The 13,109-nt window shown below is 49.7% G+C and overlaps 2 protein-coding genes across 7 annotated transcripts; one reads left to right on the top strand and one right to left on the bottom strand.

Annotated features, from left to right (window-relative positions):
• Positions 1-250: 250 nt before the first annotated feature.
• LOC134757124 (uncharacterized) lies at positions 251-7,047 on the bottom strand. The gene is made up of 2 exons (XM_063697848.1): positions 6,289-7,047; positions 251-745 (listed from the first exon to the last, which is right to left on the bottom strand). Exons 1-2 carry the CDS (start codon positions 6,713-6,715, stop codon positions 723-725), a joined length of 450 nt encoding a protein of 149 aa, XP_063553918.1. The 5' UTR covers positions 6,716-7,047; the 3' UTR covers positions 251-722.
• On the top strand, positions 5,692-12,883 carry BMP4 (bone morphogenetic protein 4). Of its 6 annotated transcripts, none has more exons than XM_004055189.5 (4): positions 5,692-6,067; positions 9,215-9,339; positions 10,390-10,766; positions 11,731-12,883. In XM_004055189.5, the coding sequence occupies exons 3-4, from the start codon at positions 10,397-10,399 to the stop codon at positions 12,585-12,587; spliced, it is 1,227 nt and encodes a 408-aa protein (XP_004055237.1). In that variant the 5' UTR covers positions 5,692-6,067; positions 9,215-9,339; positions 10,390-10,396; the 3' UTR covers positions 12,588-12,883. The 6 variants fall into 6 exon arrangements, with proteins under 6 accessions (XP_004055237.1, XP_004055236.1, XP_030857866.1 ...); XM_004055188.4 differs by having other exon boundaries at positions 5,726-5,858; XM_031002006.3 differs by having other exon boundaries at positions 5,782-5,858; positions 10,443-10,766.
• Positions 12,884-13,109: the final 226 nt, after the last annotated feature.

Below are 13,109 nucleotides of genomic sequence, written 5' to 3'. Positions count from 1 at the left end.
ACTATGGGCTGTACTGGTCCCCAGAGGCCAGGCCTTGGTTGGTACAACTGTTCTTTCTTCTGTGGCCCCAGAGTGGATTTCCTGAAGCCACAGTTCAGTTTCTCAGGTGCTGTGGCCACCAGAGGACCAAAGATTAGGCTCCCCCTGGTTTTGCCCTGCCTAACCATTTGGCTCCAAACATTGTGTGTTGCTAGTGGGCTTCAACTAATGGTCAAAGAAAATAACTTAAAAAAAATCATTTCAAAAGCATAGTTCCTATAAGTATTTAATTCAAAAATATATAACACAGAAAGTCCACAAATATCAAGTATACAACTTGATGAATTTTTACAAAGTGAACATCAACAAGCATCTTTGAGTTGTGTATTACATCTATACTTAATCCCTGAGAGGATTATAAATACTATGCAATTATTCTTGAACAGAACATTAACGAAAAAGGCTCTCTACCAAAGGGCTGTGAAATATGTGAACTATTAGTAAAAACATCCACGTTTTACTTATACAATAATAATTCCTTGGATCACATATCCCTTTGGACAGGTTTCCTTGAGAAAGACTAGAAAGCTTTTAGCATGAATTGAGGGTAGAATATCAGCTGGTATTCCGCAATTGGCGTCTGATTGAGAAAACACAATAACCATTTGATACAGTCAGGTGTCCATGTAGCACTCTGCCTCTGCTTCCAAGTGTCACTCATCCTATAGACACTACGTTCTTGTTCAGGTTACACTGTTCCCACACACTGGGGTCAGAAAAAGAGAAGGAGAAGGATGTATGAGCACAAAACAAAGAAATTTCAAGGTTTAATCTTTTTTATATCCTCTAAAATAATTTATTTTCAAAGAGCATCCCTGTTGTAGAATTAAATGAGTGCAGTCGACTATTTTTTTAGGAGAGGAAGCTGAGAATAGTCAAAACCCAGATATCTGTCATTGCATGCCAATCCCATCCTGATCATTCCTTAGAAAAGACTTTTCATATCCATGCCCTGTCTGCCATCCACGTTAAACATGTTATGACATAAAAACAGTCTTTTCATCTGTCTGATATCACTGGGGGTTCATTTAGAAGTCTCTGTCCATTTTGGATTTTTGTTTGTTTGTTTGTTTGTTTGTTTGTTTGTTTGTTGTTTTTGAGACAGAGTCTCACTCTGTCGCCCAGGCTGGAGTGCAGTGGCGTGATCTCAGCTCACTGCAAGCTCCGCCTCCTGGGTTAACGCCATTCTCCTGCCTCAGCCTTCCGAGTAGCTGGGACTACAGGCGCCTGCCACCACGCCCGGCTAATTTTTTATATTTTTAGTAAAGATGGGTTTTCACCATGTTAGCCAGGATGGTCTCGATCTCCTGACCTCGGTATCCACCTGCCTTGGCCTCCCAAAGTGCTGGGATTACAGGTGTGAGCCACCGCGCCTGGCTTGGATGTTAATATTGAAGGGTTTTTATAGAAAGGACCATATTCCAGAAAGTAGCAAGGCAGCAACTTAAAACATAGGGAACTGAAATAGTATTGGATTTTCTTTTTGTCATGAGAAAATATCAGCATCCAGTATTATTTACTTTGAATGAGGCATATCAAAGGTTGGCAACAATATTAAATGTTTAGAGAAGGAACAACTTGTGCAATTGGGTTAAAAGTTCATCTTTAGACCAGAAAAAAGAAAATGAGTTTATGTTTTAGCTTGAGGGACAGGAAAAAAAATTCTTAAAAGTTAGAGGTGTTAGGAATCCGCAAAATCAGACGGAAAATGCTTTTTGGACATGTCATTCAGTCTCAGCCTATTAGTAAAAACTAATTGCTCAGAGCAGGTATGATTTGGACAGTGAGTAGTTATCTTGGCACAGCTATGTTCACGGGTCAGATCTATATAGACAAAGCATAATGAGTGGACATTGGAGATTAAGCAATTTGACTGTGATTTTAACTACCAGGATATATTGTCTCTGTATTCCAGAGCCTGAAAAGACCTGTGAGGACCCTGTTCAAGCTCCACATTTTACAGTGAGGAAACTTGGACCCAGCAGAGATAATGAGCTCCTTTCTCAAGATCATAAGCTTTTTCTCAGGAAAGGTCACATAAAAGTCTTGCCCTAAGGCGGGCTTATATAGTAACGTCAGGAAGAAACAAACTTCTAGGTCTTGATTTTGTTTTGTTATCTAAGAACTTGGGAAGATATCCTGAAATTCCTGGTAATAGCATGCTGCCAGGATGGAGCAGCAGCTGGTGCCTTGGCCTGGGGAAAGCTTCCAGGATAAGCCTCGGGGATCCATCCACAATACCCCTCACTTGCCCAGGGAGAGGAGACAGACTGACATGGTTTGGACTTGGGGTCCACCACTTTCTAGCTTTGTGACCTTGAGCAACTTACATAACGTCTCTAAACTTCAGATTCTCATCTGTAGGACAGGGATTTTATAAGGGTTGTTGTAAGGGCTAGAGATATATAGGGCAAATATATAAGATATGATAAATATTAATAAGAGGAAAACTAAATTTGTAGCCAATTTCAGAGACCACTTCCAATTCCAATTCCAATTCCAATTCCAATTCCAATTGATCTATCTTACTGCTTCTCAAAACTTAGCAGTGATTCTGGGAATTCCTTCCGTAGCTTCACCAGACACCTAATTGGCAGACGGTTTGAAGACCTGATGTGGTTCTTAATTGGGGATGGGGAATTAAGGGCTACTGTATCTATAGGATTATCTTTTCACTTGCATAGACCTATTTGGTGTGTTCAGGGCATAGTGATACTATAATTGCCATATTTAACAGTTTATAAAGCTCAAGCCAAGCATATTCTTTGCCTGTTTAATAATGTCTTGGTATCAGCCTTTTAATGGTACTTATCAGCATAGAAAATGGAAACAAAATAACTTTTAAAACAGTAGCTCTCAAGCTTTAGTGTGCTCAGAATGACCAGAGAACCTTGTGAAATATACAGATTTCTGGGTCCAGATCTGGGGCAGGACCAGGAAGTCTGCATTTCATCTGCACCCCCACCCTACTCTGAGGCTTATAGTCCCAAGAACATGCTTTGAAAAAGGCTGTCCCAAGGGTTCGCAGACAGGGTGTTGACCAGCTACTCTTTCTTGATGTTCTCCAGGAAAAGCCCAACAAAGGAATGCCCTTCACTGAGTAGTAGCAGCATAGGAACAATAGTTGCTCCTGAATTATGGTGGGTTTCTCCTCTCCATCAATGTGCTTTAAGGGTACAGTTTCATTTGGTCTATCTACCATGTTCTATAAAAACATGAAAATTCACAGGTAAGTTTGAGATACGGAAAATAACTAAACTGATTCTTCTCACGAACTCTGATCACTAGGCTGTGGTTGATTTAGCTCTCTAACCAACAAGTAATTTGTTCTTTGGCATGAGTAACGGGGGAAAAAGGAGGAGTGGGTAAAAGCAGTTGATAACAGATGGCTTGCACCCATCTAAAATGTGGGGAGAGAAATAAAGCTGTCCCAAGAGAACTAAAGCTGAGTTCTCTCATCATATATCTGAAGATTCATATCAGGGGTCTAAACATGGTATGTCGGGTAGCTTAATTGGAAACTCCTGGACTGTGAGTGTCACAGACTCATGGATGGGCCAATCAGTGGCCACTTTAGTGTCTGGGCTGCAGCAAAATGAGACAATAGTTGTCATTCAAAAACCTTCGGAATTAAAAAAACCCCGAAATGACATTGGTGCTTTAAAATAAAATAAAGTCCTGCCTTTAAGTACAGCATATCACTGTTGTTTCTGAGTTTAAATATTAAGAACCACATTTCGTTAATGATTAAAACAACAGTGATTGATTTAGGGGCTCAGTGAGCATTTAATCTGTCCTGACTTCAGGTACCATGCTAAAGGAGCACAATGCCTGATGCTGCAGGAGGAACATTAGGTAACTATTTAATGGAGTTTTAATTTTCTGTTATTATTTTTAATAATTAATTGTGATTTTGACTATTTGGAAGCTACAGGTATATTTTGTCCTCCTTTTGGGGTGGTGTTATTGCCCTGCCCTGTTTTAATCAGTGGTTCTTAGAGAAAGTGAACTCAGGAGTGATTTAAAATGAAGGAAGACGGACTTTGGCTAAAATTACAATTAAATAATCAAATCATTTTCAAATATAAAGGGAGCATGCAGATGATCTGGCCCAATCCTTTCATTCTGCAGATGAGAAAACTGAGACTCATAGGAATGAAAAGACTTGCCCAAAGCCATACAGCTTGTTTCTGTTGTTGGGTGCATTATTAGGCCAAAAGACCTAGGTCTAATAGATGGAAAAGATGGCAGGATGTCTTGGCCTTGCTCTGACAGTTGCTTCTCTGATCTCAGATATTTCCCACCCTTTGTAATCTGTGTTCCACACAGGAAGTAGTTCTTGTTTTTTAAATATCGAAGGTGTATAAACGTAAAGTTTTTATAGATGCGCCACCCAGGGCCAATATCTGTTTAAGTAAAGACCTAAATGCTTTGCAGAGACAGTAAAGTGTCATGTCTGTCCCAGGGAAAGAAATCCAGGACAGGAAATGCTCAGTCTTCCAGCACTCCTCTGGCTACCTGGAGCTCAGGCTATGAGCCTCAACCCCTCCCTGAAGCATTAGCTCTGGAGCAGAGGCTGTGATTTACTTCAGAGATCTGGGCAAGTCCCTTTAACCTGGTAGTCCTTCCTTTCCTTGTTTGTAAAACAGAGAGATGAGGCTGATAGCTCCCTCACAGCTCCATCAGAGGCAGTGTGTGAAATTAGTTCCTGTTTGGGAAGATTTAAAAGCCACCACATTCCACCTCCCTGCTAATATGATTACTAAAATGTTTTTATATGAAAGGGCCAATTCCTCATCTCCCCTCTTCCTTTAAAAACAGACCAAGGGGCATCTTTTCTTGTCTCCCTGTGGCCTAAAAGGTTACTGCTTCTGTGGTTATCTCCTTGGAAAGACAGAGTGTCAGGACTCTAAGGTACACCAAAAATGAACAAAAAAATCAACAACAACCATAACACCAACAAAAATAACTGCTGTGTCGGTTCTTAAGACGGCTTCTGAGCTAGAAACAGATTTTTCTAACTGTAAAAAACGTGGCCCCAGCCTGTCTGCAGGCCACCTCTGTCTTTAGGCCTTGGGGGGAGGAGGGAAGTGAGCTCGTTTACTGGGGTCTACCTCAGGGTCATCACCAAGGTGTTCCACAAAACGCACTTTAAGAATGTTTTGGAAGGAAATTCACCTTTTAACAGCCCAAGAGGTATCTCTCTCTGGCACACAGTTCTGCACACAGCCTGTTTCTCAACGTTTGGAAATCTTTTAACAGTTTATGGAAGGCCACCTTTTAAACCGATCCAACAGCTCCTTTCTCCATAACCTGATTTTGGAGGTGTTTCATTATCTCTAATTACTCAGGGTAAATGGTGATTACTCAGTGTTTTAATCATCAGTTTGGGCAGCAGTTACACTAAACTCAGGGAAGCCCAGACTCCCATGGGTATTTTTGGAAGGTACGGCGACTAGTCGGTGCATGCTTTCTAGTACCTCCGCACGTGGTCCCCAGGTGAGCCCCAGCCGCTTCCCAGAGCTGGAGGCAGCGGCGTCCCAGCTCCGACGGCAGCTGCGGACTCGGGCGCTGCCTGGGCTTCCGGGACCCGGGCCTGCTAGGCGAGGTCGGGCGGCTGGAGGGGAGGATGTGGGCGGGGCTCCCATCCCCAGAAAGGGAGGCGAGCGAGGGAGGAGGGAAGAAGGGAGGGGCCGCCGGGGAAGAGGAGGAGGAAGGAAAGAAAGAAAGCGAGGGAGGGAAAGAGGAGGAAGGAAGATGCGAGAAGGCAGAGGAGGAGGGAGGGAGGGAAGGAGCGCGGAGCCCGGCCCGGAAGCTAGGTGAGTGTGGCATCCGAGCTGAGGGACGCGAGCCTGAGACGCCGCTGCTGCTCCAGCTGAGTATCTAGCCTGTCTCCCCGATGGGATTCCCGTCCAAGCTATCTCGAGCCTGCAGCGCCCCAGTCCCCGGCCCTCGCCCAGGTTCACTGCAACCGTTCAGAGGTCCCCAGGAGCTGCTGCTGGCGAGCCCGCTACTGCAGGGACCTATGGTGAGCAAGGCTACCTGGTGAGGGGAGACAGGCAGAGGGGGTCTAGGAGCCTCCTTGGGGGGAAGAAGCTGGTCACAGGCTGTGACCGAGGCAAAAGGTGGCCTAATTATTTTCCAATAGTGGTGCTGGAGGTGGGGATGCTGGCGCTGAAAGACCTTTAAATATCGGCTACTGCCCCTGCCCAGGCCTTCTCTGTCCAGCAGTCCCTGGGAGATTCTCACCTTTGGGAAGTGCTGGGTAGGAGAGCAGAAACAAGAGAAGCCCTTGGTAGGGGGTCGTTGGGAAAAACTGTGGGGTCTTGGGCTGAACGCGTTGCCCACGGGCTGGAGGTTGCGATCCCCGGACGGAAAGCGCGGGAGGAGGAAGGAGAGAACCGGCTCTGAGGTCCGGAGAGAGTGAGGGGGCAGAGCGACGGCGAGATGGGGAGAGAACACCTAAATGGAGCAGGTTCTGCGGTAGAGAGGGCAGTCCTGCTGGCCTCTGGAGAGTGCGCGCCGCTCTGGAGGCTGCGTCGAGGGGAGTGTCACCCAATCTGGCCCCCAGCTGGCGGGGCGCCCTGAGAGCTTGCGAACTGCAGTTGCAGGACGCGCCTTCTCCACGAGCTATTTTCGTCGACTTGCGGAACCCAAGGAACCTCGCCTCTATCATTTCACGGTGTAGGGTCCCTAGAGACGACAGCCAAGATCCCAGGGGCTCCCAGAACGCTTGTTCCTGCGGTGTCGTGTCCTATGAGGAGTTCCTGGCGGGAAGAAAGGCGGACGCGCGGCTCTTCCTGGCCCTCCAGGCCCGGAACCGACGGGAAAGGTTCCCGTGATTCCCGAGTCCCTGCAGGCTTCTTCCAGCGGGAGTTGGTCCGGGGGCCTTAGACGCCTCCTAAGCACTGCTTTGGAGGATGGTTTCCAAGGATCGCGGTTTGTGAGTTGAAGGCTTTGTGAGAGGTTAAACCCTCAAAAGATACGTACTTGGTAAACTGAGGCTACCTGTAAACACATTTCGGCATTAGGAGAAGATTCGGGTAGGGAAGTGAAGGACAACCACCCCGAGTTACATTCCTTTCCCCCAATAAAAAGCTCTGGGGATGAAAGTTCTTTTGGCTTTTATCTTTTCGATTTAAAAATTTGAGAAGAAAAATGTGACTAGAGATGAATCCTGGTGAATCCGAAATTGAAACACAACTCCCCCTTCCCCTTCCTATCCTCTCGGTTTTAGAACCGCGCTCTCCCGCCCCAGGAGATTCCTTGGGGCCGAGGGTTTTCCGGGGAACCCGGGCGCCCGCCCCTTCTACTGTCCCTTTGCCCCGCGGGCACAGCTTGCCTCCGTCTGCTTTCTCTACTTCTGGACCTCTCCTCGCCGGGCTTTTAAAGGGCTTCTGCGTCTCAAAACAAAACAAAAAAACCCTTTGCTCTTCCCAACCCTTTCGCAGCCCGCCCCAGCGGTGGCGCGGGACCAGCAAAGGCGAAAGCCGCGCGGCTCTTGCCGGGTGCGGACGGTCGCGCAGGGGCGCCCGCGGCCTCCGCACCCGGACCTGAGGTGTTGGTTGACTCCGGGCATCCACGGTCGGGAGGGAGGGCTGAGCTGCTCGATCCTTTACTTTTCTTCCTCAAAGCCTACCTGCCAATGCCCCTAAGAAGAAAACCAAGTATGTGCGTGGAGAGTGGGGCGGCAGGCAACCCGAGTTCTTGAGCTTCGGAGCGACCCAAAGCAGCAACTGGGAACAGCCTCAGGAAAGGGAGGTCGGGTGGAGTGGGCTTTGGGGCAGGAGTCATGGGGCCCGGGCCCCGGGGACGACCTGGCGCGCCCGGCCCTGCTGAACGCTGAGTTGCGCCTAGTCGGGTTTTCGAAGAGGCCCTTGCGCTGAGCGACCCACGCGCGCGGCAGCATCTTCGATTAGTCAGGACATCCCAGTAACTGCTTGAGCTGTAGGTAGGTAAAATTCTTGAAGGAGTATTTGCTGCGTGCGACTCTGCTGCTGGTGCAACGGAGGAAGGGGGTGGGGGAAGGAAGTGGCGGGGGAAGGAGTGTGGTGGTGGTTTAAAAAATAAGGGAAGCCGAGGCGAGAGAGACGCAGACGCAGAGGTCGAGCGCAGGCCGAAAGCTGTTCACCGTTTTCTCGACTCCGGGGAACATGGTGGGATTTCCTTTCTGCGCCGGGTCAGGAGTTGTAAAACCTCGGCCACATTAAGATCTGAAAACTGTGATGCGTCCTTTCTGCAGCGACGCCTCTTTCTGAATCTGCCCGGAGCTGCGAGCCCCGGCGTCTGTCCCTCAGCCTGGCGTGGCTTCTTCGGGGGTCTGCTTTGCATGGGGAGAGGGGCCACGCAGCGGCGGACTAGGTTTGGGGATTCTCGGTAATGGACCCGGAGCAATGACTAACAGCCGCTCCCTCTCACTTTCCCACAGCGATCACCCTCTAACACCCTCCCTCCCATTCCCGGCCCCGCGCGTGACAAGGTCGGCTGCTTTCAGCCGGGAGCTAGATCGGTGGCCCGGCTCTTCGGAGCCTTAGCAGGCGTTCGCCAAGGGGTGACTGGCTGTCATTGGGAGCAATATTTGGCCTTGAGGAGACCCTGGGGAGGAAGTGGCGGGGAGCTCGTGTTTGCTTGTGTGTGTGTGTGTGTGTGTGTGTGTACACGCGCGTGGGCAGGGTCCTCTGCGCTTTCCTTTTTAAGTGCCTCTCGGTGGTGGGGCTTTGGGCGGGTCAGACTTTCCCGACCTCGCTCCCGGCCCCACTTAAGCCGGGTTCGAGCTGGGAGACGCAGCCCCTTCAGTGCGCCCCAAATCCTCTGGCTTCAGGTGGCCTGGCGCGGGGGCCCAGCACGACGCACCGCGCTGAGAACCGGGTTCTCCGTGCGCTGCGCCAGTAGCCCTGGGAGCGCGGCGGCCGCGGGGCACCGGCCGAGGGCTCTGCCGAGCGCCGCCGGGAGCTCCTCCCGGACCGCTGAGGCTCGGGCGGCGGGCGCGGAGGTTGGCCTCGCCTGGAGGGGCGGGCCCGCGAGGGGCGGGGGGCTGTGGAGGAGGGGAGGGCGCGCAGGCCCTTTCGCCGCCTGCCGCGGGAGGGGCCTCGGCGCTCACGTGACTCCGAGGGGCTGGAAGAAAAACAGAGCTTGTCTGCGCTGGAGTCTCATTATATTCAAATATTCCTTTTAGGAGCCATTCCGTAGTGCCATCCCGAGCAACGCACTGCTGCAGCTTCCCTGAGCCTTTCCAGCAAGTTTGTTCAAGATTGGCTGTCAAGAATCATGGACTGTTATTATATGCCTTGTTTTCTGTCAGTGAGTAGACACCTCTTCCTTCCCCCTCCCCGGAATTCACTCTGCCCTCACCACCCCTGCTCGCCGGCTGTCCCTTCCGTCGGACCTCCTTTACAATATCCACACTCTGCTCCCTGGCAGCACTGTCGCTCCCTTCTTGGCCCGGCAGCCGGGGCGCTCGAAGCGTACGGGTTCCTTTTAAAGTGCTGCTAGCGCGCACTCGCCCTCTCAGCGTTGCAAGAAAGGGGAGCGCGAGGGAGCTAAAGAGATGAAAGCCCGGGGTTGTACCTTGAGGGCTAACCACTCCCTTCCCCTACCCAACTTGTCTGGGAGAGCCCCCAGTGTCTCCGTGGCGCGTTCCCACTCTCTTGTCAAAACACAGAGGTCTCTCCGGAATTGTCTCTCACCCCTTCCCTGGGGGTGAGCGGGCACGATCAGGCACTTTTGGCTGAATATTTCAAACTCATCGGCCACAATAAAATAAGCCCTCAAGCCACCCGGTTAGCTCCCAGACCACCTTCTCGGCTTCTGGACCCTGTCGCCCTCTGTCTTCGCCCAGCCCCTGCCTCTCACTTTCCCTCCCTCTGGCTCTGAACCAACTGGAAGTTGTGAAAGTTGGGCTCTGAGGGTGGAGGAAAAGGCAGAGAAGCTGAAGGTCTAAAGTGGAGAGCAATGCCATTTTAATTCTCCCTCCCCCACCCCTTTTCACCCCCTCAATGTTAACTGTTTATCCTTCAAGAAGCCACGCTGAGATCATGGCCCAGATAGCAGTTAGGACAAAAAAAGATTAACAGGATGGAGGCTATCTGATTTGGGGTTATTTGACTGTAAACAAGTTAGACCAAGTAATTACAGGGCAATTCTTACTTTCAGGCCGTGCATGGCTGCAGCTGGTGGGGGTGGGGGGGGGGGTGGTGTGAGGGAGAAGACACAAACTTGATCTTTCTGACCTGCTTTCCATCTTGCCCCTCCATTTCTAGCCCTAAATGCATATGCAGACACATCTCTATTTCTCCCTATTTATTGGTGTTTATTTATTCTCTAACCTTCCACTCCCCTCCCCCTCCCCAGAGACACCATGATTCCTGGTAACCGAATGCTGATGGTCGTTTTATTATGCCAAGTCCTGCTAGGAGGCGCGAGCCATGCTAGTTTGATACCTGAGACGGGGAAGAAAAAAGTCGCCGAGATTCAGGGCCACGCGGGAGGACGCCGCTCAGGGCAGAGCCATGAGCTCCTGCGGGACTTCGAGGCGACACTTCTGCAGATGTTTGGGCTGCGCCGCCGCCCGCAGCCTAGCAAGAGTGCCGTCATTCCGGACTACATGCGGGATCTTTACCGGCTTCAGTCTGGGGAGGAGGAGGAAGAGCAGATCCACAGCACTGGTCTTGAGTATCCTGAGCGCCCGGCCAGCCGGGCCAACACCGTGAGGAGCTTCCACCACGAAGGTCAGTCTCTTCCCCCAGTCTGCGTGGGGGAGGGCTGGTGGGGCTGGCTAGAGGGGCAGTGAAAGCCCTGGGGAAGAAGAGTTCGGGTTACATCAAAGCCCCAGTCCAGGAGGCTGAGGAACAGAGCTGCTTACCTCCAAGAATTTGCAGAGCTGCCGCCGAACTTATTTTTTGGAGACAGAGGGGGAGGTGTTCAGGGGAAGGGGAATGACAGCACTCAGACGTGGGCTAGCCCCAGCGGTGTGTTTTTGCTATATCAAAGCCTTTTCTGCTAGGTTTTCTGCCCGTTTTTTTCAAAGCACCTACTGAATTTAATATTACAGCTGTGTGTTTGTCGGGTTTATTCAATAGGGGCCTTGTAATCCGATCTGAATGTTTCCTAGCGGATGTTTCTTTTCCAAAGTAAATCTGAGTTATTAATCCACCAGCATCATTACTGTGTTGGAATTTATTTTCCCCTCTGTAACATGATCAACAAGGCATGCTCTGTGTTTCCACGATCGCTGGGGAAATGTTTAGTAACATACTCAATAGTGGAAGAGGGAGAGGGTGGTTGTGTGCATGTTTCCTCCTGCCTGTGCTCTGTTGGCCCCTCTTTGTCTTTACAACCACTTGTAAAGAAAACTGTGGACACAAAGCCAAGGTGGGAGGTTTAAAAGAGGAGTCTGATTGTGGTGCCATAGAGGAGTTGACACATAGAAATTATTAGACATATCAAGGAGGCTGGAGATAGTTTCTGTCTTTGGTGCTTGAGAAATGCTAGCTACATTTTGCTGGTTTGTTAGCTGCCCCACTTATCTGCTCCTTCAAATTAAGGGCTATGCTTATTTTCCCCCAGTAGGTTTCCCCTGCATAAGCAGAATTCACCATTCATCGCCCAACCCTGAGCTATCTCTTGACTCTTCCATCTTTGAAAAAAGTTCATATGCTTTTTCTTTTCCCCTTCCTTCCTAACTGTGCCTAGAACATCTGGAGAACATCCCAGGGACCAGTGAAAACTCTGCTTTTCGTTTCCTCTTTAACCTCAGCAGCATCCCTGAGAACGAGGTGATCTCCTCTGCAGAGCTTCGGCTCTTCCGGGAGCAGGTGGACCAGGGCCCTGATTGGGAAAGGGGCTTCCACCGTATAAACATTTATGAGGTTATGAAGCCCCCAGCAGAAGTGGTGCCTGGGCACCTCATCACACGACTACTGGACACGAGACTGGTCCACCACAATGTGACACGGTGGGAAACTTTTGATGTGAGCCCTGCGGTCCTTCGCTGGACCCGGGAGAAGCAGCCAAACTATGGGCTAGCCATTGAGGTGACTCACCTCCATCAGACTCGGACCCACCAGGGCCAGCATGTCAGGATTAGCCGATCGTTACCTCAAGGGAGTGGGAATTGGGCCCAGCTCCGGCCCCTCCTGGTCACCTTTGGCCATGATGGCCGGGGCCATGCCTTGACCCGACGCCGGAGGGCCAAGCGTAGCCCTAAGCATCACCCACAGCGGGCCCGGAAGAAGAATAAGAACTGCCGGCGCCACTCGCTCTATGTGGACTTCAGCGATGTGGGCTGGAATGACTGGATTGTGGCCCCACCAGGCTACCAGGCCTTCTACTGCCATGGGGACTGCCCCTTTCCACTGGCTGACCACCTCAACTCAACCAACCATGCCATTGTGCAGACCCTGGTCAATTCTGTCAATTCCAGTATCCCCAAAGCCTGTTGTGTGCCCACTGAACTGAGTGCCATCTCCATGCTGTACCTGGATGAGTATGATAAGGTGGTACTGAAAAATTATCAGGAGATGGTAGTAGAGGGATGTGGGTGCCGCTGAGATCAGGCAGTCCTTGAGGATAGACAGATATACACACCACACACACACACCACACACACCACACACACACACACACACGTTCCCATCCACTCACCCACACACTACACAGACTGCTTCCTTATAGCTGGACTTTTATTTAAAAAAAAAAAAAAAAGGAAAAAATCCCTAAACATTCACCTTGACCTTATTTATGACTTTACGTGCAAATGTTTTGACCATATTGATCATATATTTTGACAAAATATATTTATAACTACGTATTAAAAGAAAAAAATAAAATGAGTCATTATTTTAAAGGTAAATCATGATTTTTTTTTCTCCTTAATCCTTTCTCTTTTCCTTCGGGCTCATCTCTTTTGAATGAGGCTTTTTTCTGTTCAGGTGAGTTGGAGGCTGGATGGAAGTCAAAAGGTGGTACCTGGAGGTGGTTAAGTTGTAGGGACAGGAAGTAAACTGTTGGCAGAGAGAGATGGTAATTGCCAGCATGAATTGTTTTCTATTTCTATTTAATGTTAACAAGGA

Source organism: Gorilla gorilla, chromosome 15, assembly GCF_029281585.2.
Source record: "Gorilla gorilla gorilla isolate KB3781 chromosome 15, NHGRI_mGorGor1-v2.1_pri, whole genome shotgun sequence".
Lineage (NCBI taxonomy): Eukaryota > Metazoa > Chordata > Mammalia > Primates > Hominidae > Gorilla > Gorilla gorilla.
This window is presented reverse-complemented; position numbering and strand designations above follow the sequence as displayed.